General features: G+C 42.9%; 1 protein-coding gene across 2 annotated transcripts in view; it reads left to right on the top strand.

Moving 5' to 3' along the window:
* Positions 1-22,063, top strand: part of HIVEP1 (HIVEP zinc finger 1) — a 149,796-nt gene that overhangs the window by 109,124 nt on the left and 18,609 nt on the right. For both annotated transcript variants that reach the window (XM_049655034.1, XM_049655035.1), the window contains exons 4-7: positions 529-6,482; positions 9,800-9,933; positions 10,649-10,824; positions 15,423-15,524. In XM_049655034.1, coding sequence (XP_049510991.1) covers positions 529-6,482; positions 9,800-9,933; positions 10,649-10,824; positions 15,423-15,524 — 6,366 coding nt within the window. The remainder of the gene's footprint in view (positions 1-528; positions 6,483-9,799; positions 9,934-10,648; positions 10,825-15,422; positions 15,525-22,063) is intronic.

Here is a 22,063-nt window from a genome sequence, read left to right as displayed (position 1 = left end):
GCTTGGGATTCTCTCCCTCTCCCTCTGCCCCTCCCTTGCTCACTCTGCCTCTCCGTCTAATAAAAAATAAATAAAAACAAAAGATACTAAATGGCGACGAGACCGTCAAATACCCCGCATTAAAAGGTTGAGTTTTCTTCTTTGTGCAGCAGGTGTCTCAGACTGTTGGATAGACTGAGTCCTCAGCTGTCACTGTGAAGAGGGAGAATAACGTAGTTTTGAAAGATCAGGTTCTAGGACGCTGGTGAGCTGGGGGTCCAGGGAGGAACAAAGCATTCCGGAAATGGACACTAAGGTCTCTGCACGATTGTTCCAGTAGCTTTTGATTGCCAGCATTCTTGCAAATGCCAAGATATCAAAATACAGTTTTATCCACAGCGGGCTTTCCGTAAACTACCTTCTTTAGTTGTCGTAACGCCCTCGTGATTGTAATCCTCATTTAAAAAAATATATATATGCGTGGTTGGCATGTCGGCCGTCTTGCCAACTGACTTTTTAACTTTTTCTTTTTTTTTTTTTTTTTAACAGAAATCTTAGAGGCTGGTATTAAAGCAACTTCAGAATCACTTAAAGGTGTGAAACGAAAAAAGATTGTAGCTGAGAACCACCTGAAAAAAATACCAAAATCCCCACTGAGGAGTCCCCTTCAGGCAAAACATAAACAAAATACAGACGAGCCTGCTTTTGCTGTTCTTCAGAGCGCGCCGGAGTCTCACAAGAAGCAGAATCCTAGCCCCGTGAAAAATGGGAAGCAGTTTGCCAAACACAATGGAGAAACACCTGGGGTAGTCGCTGAAGCCTCCAAATCCGAAGATTCTGTGTCCCCGAAGAAGCCCGTGTTTCTGCAGCACCCATCTGAACTGCGCCGATGGGGATCGGCAGGCTCTGACCCCAGCAGGTCGGGCTTCCCGGATGCAAAATGTGACTCTCGATCTTTGTCGAGTAAAACCAGGACTGACCGCAGTGAATGTATCTCCTCCACTCGTAGTCCCGCCTCCTCTTACACAAACACCGCATTTGATGTCTTACTGAAGGCAATGGAGCCAGAGCTGAGCACCTTGTCGCAAAAGGGCTCATCTTGTGCAGTTAAGGTAGAAAAACTGAGACCAAATAAAACTGTACAACCCCCTTCTCAGTTAAACAGCAGCTCACCGGACGCCCCAACTCAGACTTCCCAAGAATCTGTTTCTGAATCGCAGCCTTCTCCTTGTCCCTCGTACACCGTGCACGTGTCTGCAACTCAGAAGAGTGAGCCAGCCACAGTTCAGTCAGTGTCTCACCCGTGTAACCAACACCAACACTTCGTTTCTCAGCCTCACCAACAAAATCAGCCGCTTCCAGCACGTTCAGGTTTCCCAAGGTCCCTGGTGAATCTGCAAAATCAAGAAAATGCCAAACTTGAACAGGTTTATCATATGGCAGCGACGTCATCTGTGGGTCTGACTCCGCCTTCCAGTAGAACTCAGGTTACTCCTCAAAACCAGCAAATGGATTCTGCTTCACCGATGTCCGTGAGTCCAGCCCATTCGACACCGTCAGCCCCCATGCCAATCTATAATTCAGCTCCTGTCGCCTCTGTCGTTAACCACAGCGTGGAGCAAATGTGCAATCTTCTTCTGAAAGATCAGAAGCCAAAAAAACAAGGAAAATACATTTGTGAGTATTGCAATAGAGCTTGTGCAAAGCCTAGCGTGCTTTTGAAGCACATCCGCTCTCATACTGGAGAGCGACCCTATCCCTGTGTGACCTGTGGATTTTCATTTAAGACTAAAAGCAATCTGTACAAGCACAAAAAGTCCCATGCACATACTATCAAACTGGGTCTTGTCTTGCAACCAGATGCTGGTGGTTTGTTCTTGTCACAGGAGTCCCCCAAAGCACTTAGCATCCAATCGGACGTAGAAGACAGTGGGGAGAGCGATGAGGAGGGGGCTGCTGAGGAAAGACAGAACGACCCGGTCTCCATGGACCCGCAGCCTGTGCAGATAATGAAAATGATGTCCCATTCTGAAGCGTTACCAAAATCAAGTTCCATTCCAAGCAATCCAGACCATGTGGTAGGTGACTTTCCACTACAGGACAAATCTTCAGAATCACAGGCTGTGCCAGAGTTACCAAAAGTCGTGGTCCACCCTGTCGGTGTGTCCCCTTTAAGAGTCGACAGCCCAAAGCTCCCGGATTCCAAGCCTGAACTGTCTAGTGCACAGACACCGAAGGACCTTCAGGGAACCAATGTCCTGTCCCACTCAGCCTGGACATCCTCCCTCGAGACTGACGAGAAGTCCCGTCAGAAAGGGGACGGGAGTCAGCCAGAAGGGAAACAGGAGCCTCATGTGGGGACAGGACATGCCCAGCTGCAAAGGCAGCAGGCTACCGATTGCTCCCAAGAGCAGCAAGGAAAACTTCTGAGTCCTCGGAGTTTAGGAAGTACGGATTCTGGTTACTTTTCACGTTCGGAAAGTGCCGACCAGACCGCGAGTCCGCCGACTCCCTTTGCCAAAACGTTGCCCACCACGGACCAAGACTTAAGTAAGAATAATGGGCCCTCTGCACCTCGGATCAGTACACCAGCACCTTCTGCTCTGTCAACAAGTGAAAAAGCATTGCTTCTACCGGGTCAGATGCGCCCACCCTTGGCGACGAAAACACTTGAGGAGCGGATATCAAAGCTGATCTCAGACAACGAAGCCTTGGTTGACGATAAGCAGCTGGATAGCGTAAAGCCACGGAGAACCTCTCTCTCGAGGCGAGGAAGTATTGACTCTCCCAAGTCATACATATTTAAAGATTCTTTCCAGTTCGATTTGAAACCAATGGGACGGAGAACAAGCTCCAGCTCGGATATACCAAAGTCCCCTTTCACCCCTACCGAGAAATCGAAGCAAGTCTTCCTTCTGTCTGTACCTTCCCTTGACTGCTTGCCCATTACGAGAAGTAACTCCATGCCTACCACAGGTTATTCAGCAGTACCTGCGAGCGTCATCCCGCCCCCTCACCCCCTGAGAGGAAGTCAGTCATTTGATGACAAAATCGGCGCTTTCTACGATGACGTCTTTGTGTCAGGCCCTAACACTGCCGTGCCCCAGAGTGCACATCCGCGGACCCTTGTCAGACAGTCAGCAGTAGAAGACTCTTCAGCAAATGAAAACCACCTTCTTGGTGCTGGACAGTCCCTGGACGAGAGCTATCCAGGATGCGGTGCGGCCAGTGACACTGGGCCGGCAAGGGGCAAGTCCTTGGCCCCAGGCTCACATTTGGAGAAAAAGAAGTCCCATCAAGGGCGAGGGACAATGTTTGAGTGTGAAACCTGCAGAAACAGGTATAGAAAACTGGAGAATTTTGAAAACCATAAGAAATTTTACTGTTCAGAGTTACATGGACCAAAAACAAAGGTGGCCGTGAGGGAACCTGAACACAGCCCCGTGCCTGCTGGTAGTACACAGCCTCAGATTCTGCACTACCGGGTTGCGGGCCCTGCAGGGGTGTGGGAGCAGACACCTCAGATCAGAAAACGGAGGAAGATGAAGAGTGTCGGAGATGATGATGAACTTCAGCAAAATGAAAGGGGGGCGTCCCCGAAAAGCTCCGAAGGCCTCCAGTTCCAGAATTCTCTGGGCCCTGCTTCCACTTTGTCTAAGCATAACGTTGCAATAACAAGTGACCAGCATAGAAAGATACAGCTGCAGGCCTCCCAAATCCAGCTGGCGGCCAGAGGTCCCGACCAGACCATGGATCCCAAGCTGTCTACCATCATGGAGCAACACATAAGTTCAGCTGCCCAGGACAAGACGGAGCCGAAGAGGCACGGAACTGGAATCTCCGTCATTCAGCATACAAACTCGCTGAGCAGACCCAATTCATTCGACAAGCTTGAGTCTTTTGAAAGAGGTTCCCCAGTCTCCTTCCAGGAGCTGAACAGGACAGTGAAGCCCGGATCTCTGAAAGTGATGGGAATTTCCCCAGAAGAAGGGCGCCCTCCCCAGAACACATCTCACCCTCACCAGCCTGCGCTGTCATCAGATGCTCTGAGAGCAGAACTTCAGGACGGTCCCAGGAAGAGTCCAAGTGAACGACATGTGTTGGGACAGCCCTCCCGACTCGTTCGGCAGCACAACATCCAAGTCCCAGAAATTCTGGTCACCGAAGAGCCAGATCGGGACCTCGAAGCCCAAGGCTATGATCAGGAAAAGTCAGAGAAGTTCAGTTGGCCTCAGCGTAGTGAAACCTTGTCAAAGTTGCCAACCGAGAAGCTGCCACCCAAAAAGAAGAGGCTCCGTCTTGCCGAGATGGAGCACTCGTCCACAGAATCAAGTTTCGACTCCACTCTGTCCAGGAGCCTAAGTAGGGAGAGTAGTTTATCTCACACTTCGAGTTTCTCAGCTTCATTGGACGTTGATGAGGTTTCTAAAACGGAGGCTTCCCCCAAAATGGATTTTCTAAACAGAGCAGAGTTTCTCATGATTCCAGCTGGCTCGAATACACTGAACGTTCCTGGAACTCACCGAGAAATGAGGCGCACCGCTTCAGAACACATTAGCTGCGTGCAAACGTCGATGGAGGTCTCCGATTTCAGAAGTAAATCGTTTGACTGTGGAAGCATAACTCCACCCCAGACAACACCACCCGTTGAATCGCAGCCCCTGACGTCCCCTTCGGGCATGGGGGTCACCGGGCACGTGCCTCTCTTAGAAAGAAGGAGGGGCCCACTGATGCGGCAGATATCTTTAAACCTAGCCCCAGATACTCGTGTGTCTCCCGGCAACCCACCATCTTTCCAAACAATCGCTCTTGCGAGTGTGAACACAGCACCGTTTCCGGGCCCTCAGCTCACGAATGCATCTTTAGCCGAGTTTCCTGCAAACGCTCTGCACTCCCAGACTCAAGTTAAGGATCAGCGAACAGAAACCTCCAGTTCCGGCTCTACTAACATCTTCCCCGTTCAACAGCTTTTCGGTATCAACGTGTTAAGTCCAGTCCACACCCCCCATAGCCACCCAAACACACAGACGTCTCTGCAAGTGTCTATGCAGAGTGTTCAGCCGGATGCAAATCCCAGTTTATGTGTGGCTTCTAAAAGTAAAGGTTGCTTTGCTCCCAAGTACCAACTTCATTGTCAGGTTTTCACTTCAAGCCAGTCTTGCGCTTCCAATCCTGTACTTTCTTTGCCAAAGCAAGTTCTCTCGGATCCAGGTGGGGCTGCTGACCATCGCGGGACTTCGTTAGCGTTACCAACCAAATTGATAGATGCCATGTCCAGTTCATGTGTTCCACCACCACTGAAGCTAGGTGGGCAGACGCAGAACCTGCCGACGTCGTTTGCATTGCCCGTGCATCTGCAGAGTATCGTTCCAGCGTGCTGTTTTGCCACGGTCACTCCTCTGCCACAAATCCTGGTGACCCAAGACCTGTCCAACCAGCCAATTTGCCAGGCTAATTGTAGCATGGTGCCAATCAGCGAGGAACAAAATTCCGTGCCAAAATTGCAGACAGATCACCAGAATGCTTTGTCAAACCCAGAGGCAGAACCTGTCTGTGAAGATGTTTTTTCAGAGATGGGTCAGACTCTCCCTCCATCAGAACCTTTGCCCGTAACCCAGAAAACGTCTGTTGGTAGGCTTTCCCCCCAGCAAGAATCTTCGGCTTCAAGTAAAAGGATGCTTTCCCCAGCAAACAGTTTAGACATTGCCATGGAAAAGCACCAGAAGCGTGCTAAAGATGAGAATGGGGCTATTTGTACAACAGAGATCAGACCCTTTGAACCAGGGAGTTCAAGACCTAGTGAAGTTAATAAACAGAAGAAACCTATTTTAGTGAGGCAGGTTTGTACTACGGAGCCTCTTGATGGTGTGCTGTCAGAACAGGATGTTTTCTCTCAACCTGAAATTAGTAGCGAGGCTGTTAGTCTGACAGATGTCCTACCAGCTGATGATTTGTCATCCGAACACTCTAAGTCTGTAGTTACAGAACCTATAATCGAACTACAGGAGTTTGAAAACATCAAGTCCTCCACGTCGCTCACTCTTGCAGTGAGAAATTCACCTGTCCCTGCAGAAGACATTCACATTTCTCCTTTGGAACGTGTAGACGGTAACCAAGAAAGGAAGTCTCCAGGGGTTAGAACTCAACGTGACAAAGAGAGCATCCAAGACCAAAGTCAAGCCACACTTTTAGTGTCTGATGCGGGAGGTGCACAGCAGCTGCCTTTCCCCAGCCTGAAGACCTCAACCAACTTTACATGGTGTTACCTACTAAAGCAGAAGGCATTGCATTTGCCTCAGAATGACCAGAAAACTTCAGCCTATACTGATTGGACAGTTAGTGCCAGTAATCCAAACCCACTTGGGTTGCCTACAAAAGTTGCCCTTTCTCTCCTTAATTCAAAACAGAAGACTGGAAAATCACTATATTGTCAAGCAATAACTACCCATTCCAAATCAGATTTATTGGTCTATTCAAGCAAGTGGAAAAGCAACTTAAGCAAGGTACTTGACATATCATTTATCTTCACAAATAGTTTGTGCGATGTCTTGATGCCTTTAAATGTTTTAATTGAAAAGTGTACCTTAATTTCGAATGACAAATTGTGCTGTGTAAGTATAAAGTCACCCAGACGAAAGGATGAGAAGTTTACCCCGCGAGTTAGACTGATAAGGGTTACATGGAATCCTTCGGTGATTCTCTCTTGAGACATTTTGGAAATAACTTGCCCTGAGCTGAATGTTTAAGTCCTTACGTAATGGTACATACAGATCATCAAGGTTTAACTTTCATCTTTCTCTTGTATTAAGTGAAAGGAGATTATGTCTTTGTTTTGTCCCTGCTGGTGCGGGGGAATAGAGGTGTGAGTAATCAAAGACTGTTACATTTCATTTCGAAATATAAGCAGAGAGCCATTCATACTTGTCTTTGTACACCTGACTAGCCTCCCCTGGCCTTGCTAGTCCCAACTCCCACCCGGTGTTAGAATCATCTTAGTGCTAGAGAGAAGACTCACAGAATAGCTGACTCATACACTTGATATAATTAAGTTGATTTGGTCAAGATGTATAGAATAGGGTCATAAAACTGTAATTTGGAGTTATTTGTGTAATCAGTCTTACTAGAGTTGTTGGCTTTATAAAATGGGAAAAATCATTTAAGTGAGAATAAATAAATAGGTAAGGGGATCATGGTGGACTCCTGACATTAAGAATTATAGATTAAGTCCGTGACCTCTACAGGTTCATGAGCATGCAATATAGGTTCATAGACCTATGATATGTGTGTCTCTATATATATACATATATATATATATGTATATATATAGAGACACACATATATATACATACATGTATATATATAGACACACACATACATATACATACATATACATACATACACATATATATACACACATATGTGTATATATATATATATATATATACACACACACACACATATATATATATAGACACACACACACACACACACACACACACACACACACACACACATACTTACCAAGAAGGAAGTCTCTAAATTTGCCAGTAGGTTAAAGAGGTATGGATACAGGGACGAAATTCCCAAAGGGTGATATTTTAGCTGAGTCTTAAAAAAAAAATGTAGGGATTTTTGTTTCAGATAAAAAGAATGAGAAATTTTAATAGTCTGCTGACATGACATGGACATGATAAAGAACTTAGTTCATTTTAAAGAATCCTGAGGAGTCTGCCATGGGTGGCTAGAAGGTGTAAGTTTGAAACACTGACATGCTTCCAAGTTGGAAATATAGATAAAAACCAAAAAAATATGCACACTGGTGGCGAGCTATTGATACTTTTTCAACAAAGGAGGGTGCGGGCAACCATTCAGAATTTAATTTTTAAATGACCCGGCTTTACTCTAGACCTACTAAAATCAGAATCTTGGAAGATGAGACCTGATCATGAGAATTTAGACAGAGCTTCTGGAATATTCCCAAAGCGCCTCTGGAAAAGTGGTTCTCCTTCAGCATCAAGTGCCTTGGTAGAAATGCCTGTGGAAATGTGTACTTAGATTTGGAGCTAGGCGAGGACTCCTGGTGGAAGGTGTCGGGATTCCTTGGTGCATGGGGGTAGTTAATGAGCTTGCTCAGAGCGGGAGGAAGGACAGAAGATCTCAGAATGGATTTGGGATTCACCACTACTTAAAGGGTTGAATGGATGAAGAAAGTCCATACGGGAAACTGAGAGAGGTTGTTCATCAAGGAAAGAGGAGGACCAGGAGAAAGTGGTATCACATAGATCAAGGAGGAAATTTCATGGAAAGATACTCAGACAGAGAGGTCAAATCAAGGTCACATAAAGATGGAGACTAACGTGGTTCCTGGACCGAGCGGTCCCAATATTGCTGGAGTGTTGGGGACGTGGGCAGGTGGCTGTGGAGGCCTGGGTACTGGGTTGACTCACAACCCAGATGTTAACGTACTTATAATGGAGAATGGAAAAGAAAGGTGCTGAAATGGAAGGGTCTCTAAGAGAAGCAAGGGGTCAACAACATAAACTGCACAGGTGGCCAAGCACATAAAGACTAAGGAAGGGACAAGGATTTGGGCATTTGGCTCATTGGTAATTGGTGAACAGAAGCCAGATTCGATAGTAGGAAAGTGAGCCAAAGAGAAATGGGAATTTGGTGTTGCAAAGAAGGTAAAAAGCAGGATTAGCGTTAACGGTATAAAGTCAAGGAGTAGTGTGCGTATGCATTCCAGATTGTGGGGACACCTGGTGTGTTTGCTAGGACAAGAGGAGACCGATGCCTTCCTGTCTGCTAGGGTCAGTGTCATTACCTCCTCGCACCGCCTTCCTGAGCTCCCCAGGGTGCACCTTCTGAGGCTGCGCGGGCCCTCTGACCATGGCGCACACTCTCTCATTTGCTAGAATCAGGTCATCTCAGTGCGGAGCCATCTGCTTGGGGATGTGGTTTTTAAGGGTTTGTGACAAAGAGGCCCCTTGATCAGAAAAGTTGTGCCTCACTTTGGATTTGGCCAGAGGACTGGAGTTTGAGCCTTTGCTATTAAGCTTGACCTTGGACAAGTGACTTCACCCTGAGAGTGTCCTTCCACACTGGATCCTGTGCTGCTGGCACCGCAGGATATGTGAGAATGGTAGGGGCTGAGGAGGGGGATGCTTGTGAAATCCTAAGGTGGTGTCACTGTAGTGTTTCCATAGGAGAAGCACACAACGCTCGCCATGTTGATGTGTGTTACCGTTTTCCAGACACTTAATTATTATCAGTCCACAGCCTGACTTCTGACCTGCCTGTATGTCACAGTGATCGGTATTCAGGAACTTTTGGGAAGATACGGCAGGGAAACAGAATTATGGTTTAAAATGATAGGAGAAGGGGAGAATGTTGGCAAACGGACTTTTGCTTGAACAGAAGTGCACAGTTGCAGTCCACCGACGTCGCAGGGAATTGGTCACGTTCTTAGGAGTAGGAGACATTATTATACCAAACGGGGTAACTGGCGCTTTCCCATCTCAGAAGAATAAAGCTCGTTTTTAGAAATAAAGTGTAGTGTGAGTGATTGGTCAGGAGACTGTGGTGGGATCTTAAAACAACATAGGGTTTATCAGTTCGCAGTGGTGCAGACAGATAGGTTAAAGATAGGGGAGGGGAGAGAGCAAATGACCTTTAAACATGTTATTTCCTTGAAATGCATTCCATTAAGTTAACTACGCGTACGGTACTCTGCCATGTTTTAATTTCCAAGTGAAACGTTAGCATGTTTGTGTTTTCAGTTTTATTAAATTAGTTTCTCTTTTTTTTTTTTTCCTTTCAGAGAGCATTAGGTAATCAAAAGTCCACAGTAGTTGAATTCAGCAATAAAGATGCCTCTGAAATTAACAGTGAGCAAGATAAAGAAAATTCCTTAATCAAAAGTGAACCAAGAAGAATTAAAATATTTGATGGAGGGCAAGTACAAATTTTACTTTCTAAATGTACATTTAAACTTACTTTTTAAATGTACATTTGCTTTCATGTGAATGAAGACTTAACCAGTGCCAATTTTATATAAATGTTACAAGGTTTCTCAGCTTATTAACAGAATCTTCATGGCAAAATATATGTTAGATGTCATGTTAAATAAATCCATTTTGATCAAGAAAATATTTAGGAAACATCATAGGTCCTAGGAGGCAGCTAAGAACTATTTTCAGAGTAAACTCTGGGTTTCACGTTGATTTACAATAAGGAGCTCCGTGGGAAATGTGCTCGAAGAGAGACAAATTCACTGCGTATTGGATGTCTCTGTGTTTTCGGTTATGAGAAAAACACATTGTAAAAGCTGATTGTAGCTCTAGTGAAGCCAAGAGAAATTTCAGTACTTTTAGAGTTGCTGTAATTGAATTTAATAACAAAGAAAACTTTGGAGCCAGTGGCTGAGAAAGAGGGAGTTCTGTTCAAAAATTAAACCTGGTATCGAGTAAGGTGGTTTGATCAGAATTAGCTATTTGCATATTAAATGTTGATGCGAAAAGCTGGAATATTGTTACTTACATGTGCATAAAATTTGTATTGATTGAGTGTAAACATTGTGACTTCTTGTATTTTGTAAGCTGAATTCTAATCATCGATATTTTCTCAAAGACCTAGTATCCAATCTCCCTATTTTTTTTCTTTAAATTAGATATAAATCAAATGAAGAGTATGTATATGTCCGAGGCAGGGGAAGAGGAAAGTACATTTGTGAAGAATGTGGAATACGTTGTAAGAAACCTAGTATGTTAAAGAAACACATACGGACCCATACAGATGTCCGCCCCTACCACTGCACTTACTGTAACTTCTCCTTTAAGACGAAAGGTATGAAATGGCATTGTTCGGTGGTCCTTTTGATATGCATTGAGTTAGTAGAGCCAAGATCCACCTTGACACTCTACGACCAAGGATGCAGTAGCTTGAATAGACTGATAGAAATAACATCTTGTCAACACGGTAGCCTTGTCTCTTTATATGTCTCTAGACCTCTCAGGGAAAGGAAGAAAAAGGTTTTTTTTTTAATTATATACTTTCACAATATAGATAATAAATATAACATTTTAAAAGGAGCAACTACCCTTTTTTATTTCCCTCCCCAGATTAGAGTTGCATAACATGATGACTAATACATTTCAAAAATACTTTGGAGCTGAAGAAGAAAAAGAAATTTTCATGATGATAAGGAAACTCCTTTCTATGCTACAGGATTGAAGTGAAAGTTTAAATAATAACTATAGTAAACTTACAATGACTGCGTTCATGTCTTATTATCTAATTTTAGGCATGAAAGGCCATTTTTTTTTTCCATGATGCTTTTTGGTTTTTACCCAAATTCTATTGCATTTCAGCTTCAGAAAACTTCTGTTGTCCTATTTAATGTGCATAGAACTCAGAACTAGTCATTAAAATTATATTTAGTACTCTTTCTGTATGCTTTATATGTTTTTATTTAAATTGCAAGTCTTTATTATAGTTAAGGTAATTTTACCCTCTCCAGATTCCCTGCTACATACAATGAGAACACTACTTAAAAAATAATGCCCACTTCCTCCATTAGGCTCCTTGCTCACGGATCATTACATAAAAATTTGTTACTTGAGACTTCAATTTCCTACCTACCTTTTAAAAATAAGAATCTCTCTAAAAGAAAACAATGTCATCCTAAAATTCTCTGTCTGAAAGTGTAGTATCTGTAAAAAATATTTAATTGACAATTTTTTTACAGAAACTTTATTCCCTTTGAGTGAACATTCACTTTTTTCTGATTATATTGGCTGCCTTCAGGGTTTTTGTTTTAGAGATTGATCAACTCGTCAGCAAAATTTACTACGTTATTTGGCTAGAATTTTTTGGCGTTTAAGGAGAGTTAGATACATAGCAACTAAACATTCACATTAGCTCTCCTTAGATGCCAGGAGTACCCGAAGCAAGAATGATAGAAATAACAACAACAGAATTGTTCTTCAGCTAGCCTTGAATATTTTTTAATAGCTTTGGGACATCATGAGCAGTTGAGAGGTTCACTGTCTGTAGTCCTCTGGTTGTGATGTGGATTCACGTTCTGGAAATGGAGGGTGGGTTTCAGGATGCTTTTCCTGGTCTTGTGTGCAGGCTTTGATAGGAGAAGGTACTATGATTTCTTAACCCAGTTTATTGCCCTTTCACTGGTTTTGATCCTGTGATTACACAACATCCACGAATTTCCAGTACACAGCCAGGAGACCAGAAATGGGCCAATGTAACTCATAAAAGATTACCAAGTACAGAATGATGTTGCTAAATGAAAGAGGATCAAGGTATAATGTGAAATGTATATTTCTCAATAGAAAGAAGAGAAGGAATCAGGATACTTAAATGATACTCATAAAATGAGGGCAAGAAAGGGAGGGAAACTTAGGTGTGGAAAACCAAATGAATCTTCTTGGCCAAGAAAAATACTCTGAATCACCAAGTAATCTTAGTGAAATAACTCCAAACAGCGTCACGTAAAGGTTTAGATAAATGTTTCCCAAGAGGCGGACAGAGCATAATGACCCCTGAAGAGTGAGCGTTAGATCTTTGCAGTTTTCACGTCTTCCAACTTCTCGGATATGCTGCCGATCTGAATTTACGTTAGATGTTTTGTTTTGTCAGAAAATCCATTGCAATTATGCGATAAATACGTATTTGAGGAAAGCGACCCTAGCTAAGGAGACCGGTGAAGAAAATATTAGAAATTCAGTATTTCCCTCTTCTCAGGGTGGTAGTTCTTTATTTTACGGGTCAGCTTCCTCATAGAAATCTGCCTTTTGTGAATATCTGTAAAACAGATTCCATAGTATCGTTTAAATGCAGCTGAATACTAGTAGACTCGTTTTTAGGTGAGGCTGCAGATGTTGTCCTCCTTGATTTACTCTGTCGTCCTAGCCAGTGCAACTCTACTCCCCACTGGATGTGTCTGGATAGGAACAGAAAAACAGTGATGTAATGGCATGCCACATAAATATGGGTACCGAGAAAGAGCACGCTGCGGCCAGCTAAACAGTCTGCAGTGCTAGAAATTGATGCTTCTGATGCCTCGTGCCTATAAATCTCTACTTTGTCATTTGTCCCCTTAATTTATCTGATGAGTACACTTCCAAAAGAATTGTAATTGATTTGTTTTCACTGTTCTGCTTTAAAGGTCAGTCAGCAGAAAAGACACAGTGAGCTTGCACCCCTGCAGGATTTACTACCATTTATATCACAGAAAGCTAGACTCTCTGTGTAGCTGTAGGAGCCCAGAAACAAAACCCCACATGCTTTCCAGAGGATTTAGACTAATGTTTCTTAAGTCTGTTAAAAAATTTACTTATTATGTTGATGCACAGAGTTTATGGCATTGCTAAGGGATATATGCATCTATTTTGCATGTTAAAATGCAAATTATCATGTTTATTTTAACTTATTTAAGAAGTAGGTTAGTAGTAAGTAATAGCTCAAATTATGAGAAGATACGCTTATTAAAAGCTTATAGTCCCAAATTTGTCTGGTTACAATTATCCATTAACGTCTCTAAGAAGCAAATAACCTTCCGTGACTGTTCACGTAGGGAACGAAAGCGCTTTCGGTAAAGTAATTTGGTTTGTAATATTTGTTATTGTATTAGGAAGTGCTTTGGCTTGTAAATGGAAATTTAAGCCACATTGAGATGGCCAAAGCATCTTTTTTTTACAACTTTTTAATATGAACATTTTGAAGCCTACGGGAAAGTAGAGATTTGTATCATGAACACCAGTCTACCAACCAGTCCACCTTTTACTGATTGTTAACATTTTGCCATATTTACTTCATGTGTCGTTTGTTTGTTTGTTTGTTTTAAGTGTATTTCAAGTAAATATCAGACATGGCCAAGCCATTTAAGCCAGGTGTCATCTCCGGAATTACAGAAGTCAGGGTTTGCTGGGTCTTAGATATCATCTAGTCCAGGTACCCTGTCACCCTTGAGCCCTTTAAGCACTAAGCTCTGAGGTGCTGCATGCTGTGAAGTGCAAGAAGTGGCTTGAACAGTGTGACCAGTTCCAAGTACTTAGGGAAGTTTTAGTGGTACTGAGGCTCTATAAATACAGCAGTTTCGCAGGCCCTTCAGCTACTGCAAGCCCAAAGTTAAGACCAAGATTTCAGACATCTTTAACTCAAGGCTTATTCCCAAATACTAATTCGCCCCTGCTCACCAAGCTAAGTATCTGGATTTTGTTTTCTCAAAAGAGGGGACCTTCCCTTGTTGGCGATGTTTTGTGTGTGTGGCGTTCTGCACTCAAACTGCTTGGCATCCTTAGAATCTGAGCTCTTCCCATGCATTCATGATCACTTGGGACGGACATTCCCAATGGGTCCCAGTTAACCTGATAATACTTAGCTACATTAGCCCCCAAAGGAAACACATCTTTAGAGATACTGTTATGAGACGTCTAGTCAATATGGTGAAGTGAAATTAACACAGGAAATTGTCTCCTGTTCCAAATAACAGAAATGCTGTTTATGATATAACAAATGTAGTTTTTAATAGATAGTCAAGCTTGAAATTTAAAAAAGGCAAATTCCCAGGTAACAGAAATAAAAAAGAAATTCCATGCTAGTATAGTGAATAGACACTTAAAATAATAATAATAATAATAATAATAATAATAATAATAAATAAAATTTAAAATACAAGAATTCATGGGCACAGCAAAGCCAGGTATATGCCCACAGCTCAAGGATTTTAATGTTAATACTGGAATAGAGTCCGAGGCCTCTGAAATAAGCCTGGCCCTCCTGTCCAGTGACTTTGGACCATGTGGGAAAAACATTTCTGCTGAAGAGCAAAATCCCATACCTATGCCATGCAAAAAGAAAGAAAGAAAGAACTGGTCTAGAATCAGAGGTCTGAAACCTTCAGCCCCGAGTAGAAGCAGTTGGAAAACTGACCCACAGAGATGTTTCTGCAACTCAGGGTATTTAAGGCTCCATGGAAAACAGTCTTGCTAAAGATAAGCTTACGATAAAAACTAAAAGGCATGCAGGGAAACAAAGTACCATGAGGGAGATCCGGCAGGCACAGTGGTGGAGAATTTGGACGCCAGGAACTACACATCTTAGTGCAATCCAAAAGGGACTTTAAATTGAGGATGTTTAAAATGTTTTAAAAAAATAAATAAGGACGACAGAATAGAGACCAAAGGCAAAAGTAGACATTATCCAAGTAGAAGAGGCAGAATTGAAAAGAGAAGTTGTTAGTAGTAAATAACAAGGTTATTACAACATACAGATACCAGTATTTTCTTTTGTCCAAATTTGAGTTTTGGAACTGTATAACCACAGTCTGTGCTTTCATTTGAAGTAGGAATGGAATTTGCCAGTGTTGACAAATGCAGCAGCAAAATACTACTGCGTAAGCTTAGTAAACATTCTTTTCCCTTAAGGAAATCTGACAAAACACATGAAGTCCAAGACACATAGCAAGAAATGTGTGGATTTAGGCGTCTCAGTAGGTTTAATAGATGAACAAGATACAGAAGAATCAGGTAAGGCTTTATTCCATATTTTTCATAAATGCTATTTACGATGTACTTTTTTTTTTTTTTTTGCGTCCATGTTCTTCTTTCCATTCCCACTGATACTGCTTAGTTCCTATTTTCGTTACTGTTTATTTACACTATACAACAGACTCCTGCTCAGTTTCCCCATCATTAATTTGTCTTTCTTCCCGTCCATCCATTCCCACGGATGTTAAATTAATCTTCGTGAAGCCTGCGTCTGGTCATACTACTCTGTTGCAAGTCTTCCATTGGTTTCCATTTGCCGACTGAATAAATGATGAGCTCGCATCCCCCAAATCCTTTATGATCTGGTGTCCGCCTGCCTTACCGCCCTTCTTTCTCCTTTCTTTCTTTCACCTACCCTAATGCTTAAATTTCCTGCTCACGTGACATTGATCTGGCTCTCTGCCTGTACAGCCCTCCCTCAAAACCCCGCCCTCAATCCCCACGCAAAACGTGGCTCCCAGTGCGCATCGGACAAAATCGTACTTTCCTTCAAGGTCTACCTCCGATCCACCGCTGCCATGAAGCCTTCTCTGATTTTCCCTTCCCACACTGTGGGAAACCATTTTTCTCTTCTCTCAGCTCCTGTAGTATTTCCGAGTTTGCTCTCTGAAAGCATTGAATCTCTTTCTGCCTCATTTTTGGATTATTTACATGCCGACCTTTCCTCCTCACGGAGATTCTTAAGCAGATCATGAGCAGAACTGATGACGGAGTGATCCTAGCTGCACCCGCAGCCCTTAATGCAGGGCCTTGCATGTAGCAGCCGCTCTGGGAATGTTTGTGCAGTAAAACACTTGTGTGCTTCCCCAAAATGTTTGTCATTTTGAAAACGTTGGCTGGGGGTTTTCATAACGGTGTTAACAAATCTAAGTGTTTATCTCTGACCAATTTTGAGGGAAAATAAACCCATTCTTCTGTTCTAATTAGAAAGTAGAATTCTTCTTTCGTGAGACTTTTTACATAGGCCAAGAATTTATCAAAGAGATAAGTTTTCTTTAAAAAAGAAACTTTCTGTTTTTGAAAAGTGCCCTAAATTAGACATTTACCTGCTTGCCATATCTTAGTTAACACGCATTAGTTTGATACGTAGAATATTTCCAAAGAGTAAATGGTGAGCACACCATGGTAAATATAGGTAAAAAGTCAAACGCTTTTAATTCCACCTAACAACCGATAGCACACTAAATGAATGAGCCTGAACTTATTTCTAAATATGCAGAGGAAGTGACTCACGTCTTAAGTGGTACAGCTGATATGATTCAGTATTTTAAGCACATGGAAAGGATTGCCTTTAACTCCTTTTGGGGAATAAACTGATGCATTCTTGATAGAAGAAAAAAGATAATCGTAACGTATTTAGGACAATAAGGAGTTTTTTAAGTGTTTTAGACACCTTGTTGCTTTGATGCATGTTAGGGGTGGCCAGATCAGGATTTAAAAGTGCATATCACATTAATGTACATGTCACTTTTCTTAGGAACTTATTTGTTAAAAGCCGATTGTTGAATTGCCAGAAATTGAATTCTACGTCCGTGTCTTGAAACAAAGACACTGACACAGTTGATAGAATTAATTATAATTCACTTCTAATATAGACAGTTGGTTTGTTTTCTGCTGTTAGTAATCATGCAGTGAGTGACCTATCATCATGAAGGGAATAAATTTTTTTATTTGCTTTATTATTAATTTGCCTTCTTATTATTTGCTGTATTGCTATTCTACCGAGTCATTCAGAAGTAGAAAACCGGGAAGAATGAATAAGAGTTTCGGCAAGTTTATTATTACCCACTGACTAGGAAAGGTACAAGGCAGAAATGGGAAATACTACTGTCTGAAAAACACGGACACACAGGAAGTATTATCACAATATATGCTCATTTACAGGTTTTACTTCTTGAGGAAGATCTCTCTGTCTTATAAAAAGTAAGTGAAAGAGCCTCTACAGTTAAAGGAAGGGAGTGTTTATATTCTGAATTTGCATAGGACAATCAAGTGTGGTTTCCATGAATTATCATGTATTGTTTAGATTGGCTGACAGACCGACTTACACATCTATTCATTCATTTTTCTATTCCGCAGCTTGTTCCAAAAGCACATGAAGCAGGGTTCAGGTTATAACTCAAAACTTGATATTCTAATTCCATATTCAGAGGAGATCCTCTGCTAAAGCTAGGTATTTTACTTGTTTTTCTCTTAGCTACATTTTTTTAATTACTGTGATTATGGGTAGTGTATTTTGTTTTTTCACCGCTTTTATTGAATAGTAGATTCAATATTGGCACATAGGTGGATTTTGCCAAGTGTCGTGCCATTCTGGAGACCTAACGGTTCCTAATGAGTATGCCAACAAATCTCTTCTTCCTTCGCTTTATTATGGGCTTGGAATGTAGATGTAAGTGTAGTAAAAATTTGTTGTTTGAAACCAGTGGTCTTGTTTTCCTTTCACTCTATTGTGCTTTCAAAAAGCAATATTTTGATTTTTTTCTAAATACAAAAAGATTACAAAGAGTTTTATTACCTGTATTCATATATTCACGCCAGAGTTGATTATTATATTTTCTCTTATTTGCTTCAAGTCTTTGTCATAAATGCAGTGTGTTTTTGGAAAACAAAAACAGCGAAACACGTCATTACACATCAGGTCACCTTTCCCGGTCACTCTCCCTCCCAGAGGCGGACGCCAACTGAGCTAAGGGGTTCTCTTTTCAGTTCGAGTGACGTACATTTATTTCCATATCCGTGAATCGTATGTGGTTGGTTGGCTCGTGTTTTAAATTTGCATGAATGGTATCTATCACCTTGTATGTCGATGCCAAGAAAATGAATTTTGCTTGATAATTTTGAATGGGTTTCTGGAGCCATTTCTTTTTGTGCACAGCCTTAACCATACCTTACATTGCAGGAATTTACATTTCAGCCGATTGGATGAGCGATAGTCTTGCCATCTTTGTGTTTTCTTCATCACTCTCCTAAGGTGGTTGTGTCTTATTATTCTTTGGAAAGAAGTTCCGCTCTATTAAATCAATGATAGTTAGCCGGGGGGGGGGGGGGGGTCTTGCTTAACAGTTCCTCAGGTGTCTGTGCTTTAAGGAGAGAAAGCCCAGAAGCCTGCAGTGGGGTGCTGCCTGTCTGCAGGCTGTCCTGTTTTCTGATTGCACACAGCCCCAGAATGCACCAGCTGGCTCTTCTCTTTCCATTTCCTTGGCTGCCCCTCCTCACCTCCCTGGCCTCACCTCCCCACCCTGGGGCTGGGCTGGCTAATCTCTTTTCTTTTCTGTCTATACCCACTCACCGGGTTAACCTCATTCCGTTTTCTGACCGTAAATACCATCTATCTGCTGCCGATTCCAGCACTCACTCCAAACCGGCACATCCATCTGGCTGCCGGCCACCCCCACTCGCGAATCCGATGGGCATCTCAAGTCGGACAAGCCCCAGACTTGCGATTTCCCCCCTTACCTCCAAGAGGCACGCCTCCCCTCTTGTCTTCTCTCATCCTTCCAGCTACTAAACCAAAAGTCTTGAAGTCATCCTTGAGACCCTCCATCTCCAATTTACCCCTAGAACCTTTGGCTTTTTTTTTTTTCTTTTTGCAAAAGGTGTTCAGGATCCCATTACCTCTACCGCCCAACCCTGGTCACAGCTATCACCGCCTCTATGAAATCACTTGGAGGAGACCCTGACTGGTCTCTGTGTCCAACTCCAGCCTCTCTACGGACTCTTTCAACACGGCTGCCAAAGTGTTTTGTTTTCATTACGTCATCATTTTGCTTGAAACCCGCTAAAAGTTTCCCGTCTCATTCAGAGCTCTGCTCTGCTGTGTGCTTGGGGGCTCTCCAGCCCACTCACCTTCCTCACACTGTCTCTCCCAAGCTCGACTCCCGCGTCTTCTGCCCTTGCTCAGTCAGCTACACCCACACGCACCTCCCTGCTCTTCATTAGACAGCCCAGCAGGCCCCATCTCGGGGCCTGCGCTCATTTCCTCTCTCCGGAGTGCCCTCCACCAGATCCCGCAGGACTTCGCTCATCACCTCCTTCAGCGCTCTCTTCCAGTGCCGCCCTGTCGAGGAGGGCTTCCTGACCCCCCTGGGCCAAAAGCACCCTCACTGTCTTCCTGCCAGCAATTCCTGCTCCTCTCTGTTCTGCTTTGTCTCTTATCGCACTTACCCCTACCCGGGGTGGGGGTGTGTGTGTGTGTGTGTGTGTGCGCGCGCGCGCGTGCGTGTCATTATCTGTTCCTTTCAACTAGGAAGTAAATCATAAGGACACGGATTGTAATATGCCCACTGCCATATCTCCAGCTTCTTAGGATGGTGGCTGGCAAGTGACAGGTAGTAAATAGTTGCTGATTTAATGAAGGACTGGAGGGGAAAATGACCTATTAGCTCTCAGAAAATTGTTCCACATTATTATGTTTAGAATTTGACATGTTAGTTTCCATGAAATCCCTTCACTCAAATCCGGTGGTAGCCCTAATATAGTATTTAATGCCTTTACTATAAGCAGTGTTTACGTGACATGGCCTAGGCAGACACAGGTGACATTGAGGCGATGACGGCATGTGTTAATTTGTTATTTATTGGTCATTGGATCAGAAGACTAGAAGTTAGTTCAAGTTCTCCGATGATTCCACCATTCCAGATGGGTGAAGATCTGTTCTGTTCTTCAGTAGTTCCAGAGAAGAAAAGTTAATTCTCTCATTGACACATCCATTTATGTACTTAGCACTCGAGCAGCTGTTACATGCACAGTCACTGCCCTCAGGAGGCACAGACTCAGCAGGGCTCGCTCCCCAAGGCTGGGGTTGGGGAAGGAGCAGAGATGCCTCGTTGGTTGTAGACAGATGACCGAGGGTGTCCCGGAAGTAGGGGAAGGGGCTTATCTATCCATACGTTGCTTTATCGGCGACGTACCTGCAGCTGACGGGGGGCAGCATTCTGGACCGAGGGAGTTGTTTGGGCAAAAGCCCCGAGGTTAGGAGAGCGAAGTAGGGTGCTGATAAGCATGTAACTGGGACAAGATGTGAGAGAGTTGGACAGGACACATAGCTGACCAGTGCTGAGGGACGGGTCCGACTACGCAAGGGCGCACTCGCTCCAGGTGCAAACTATGCTCACTTATCCTTAGATAGAATCAGAGTCTCTGCTGTGGCAGTTGATACAGATGTCTTGATGTTGTGACACTCGAAAACCATTATTTCTTTGCTATGATTTTTCTAGTACTTTCACTCTTCTGTTTTTTAATTTATTTTTGAGAGAGAGAGAGAGAGAGAGACAGACAGACAGACAGACAGACAGAGTGCAAATGGGTGGGGGGGGGGGGACACAGAGGGAGACACAGAATCCGAAACAGGCTCCAGAATCCGAAACCGAGCTGTCAGCACAAAGCCCAACGCAAGGCTTGAACTCACAAACTGTGAGATCATGACCTGAGCCCAAGTCAGACACTTAACCAACTGTGACACCCAGGCACCCCCATATTTTTATTCTTTTAAACATTCCATAATATGTAAAGTGTTCCCAAGACTTAAAAAGTTTAATTTTTTTAATGTCACCTATAGTCATTTAAAGCCATTGCCTCCTTAGACCCACATGCACCTGTCTTTCAATCTGGATTATTTTTTCAAATGTTTTTGAAACAAAAGAAAAGATAATGGGGCTTTTAATCCGTGACTCTGGAATTTTCATTGCTGAGCTCTTTTTTTGTTTTGCTTTGGTTTTATTTTTGTTCTCCCCCCCCCCCCCCCCCCACCGATGATGTGATTTTATTTTGTAGTGAGAAATTAGACCATAGTGACTAAAAGAAGCATGATTTCATTAAGTGGATGGTCCCGTTCAGCAGCAACAATAAAACCATAACATACAGCAAAAGCCTTTTTCTGGAAGGCTGTTTCTATAGAGAAAGTGCCTCAGTTCTTCAATGTCCCTTATTCCCCTGTAGCTGGAGTTTACAAGTTTGGGTGGAAAGTCTGGCGTGGTTTCTCTCTCGTGACATCCAATTGCATGTATACATGTGTAACGACTAACTTAGAAATCTCGTTCTTCATTTATTAAATTAGGGAGCATTGTTTCCCCTGGAATTAATTTCTACTCTGACCTAGCATCACTCTGGTATAGAATTGTCCCCACAGAATAGACTGTCCTAAAAGGTAAGGGCCTGATTTGTTCCCGCTTTTAAGGTTTCTGTGTATATTTGGAAACCCTGCCCTTATCGACTGTATAAGGATGTGATAAGGCATAGCAGCTTGTTATGAAGTGTTTCACTTTTACCGTCAATTTCCCTTCCGGAGGAAACATACAAATTACCAGGCATACATTTGTAGGAGATGAAGTGGCTGCCTTTTAAAAACTTAGGAAGAAGAGTCAATGCTTTCAGGTATTGCAGTTTTAAATTTTGTTTTTTTGTTTTTTTGTTTTTTTTTTAATTTTTTTTTTCAACGTTTTTTATTTATTTTTGGGACAGAGAGAGACAGAGCATGAACGGGGTAGGGGCAGAGAGAGAGGGAGACACAGAATCGG

This window comes from Panthera uncia, assembly GCF_023721935.1.
Source record: "Panthera uncia isolate 11264 chromosome B2 unlocalized genomic scaffold, Puncia_PCG_1.0 HiC_scaffold_25, whole genome shotgun sequence".
Lineage (NCBI taxonomy): Eukaryota > Metazoa > Chordata > Mammalia > Carnivora > Felidae > Panthera > Panthera uncia.
Note: the sequence above shows the minus strand (reverse complement) of the source record. Positions and strands in the feature narration are given on the sequence as shown.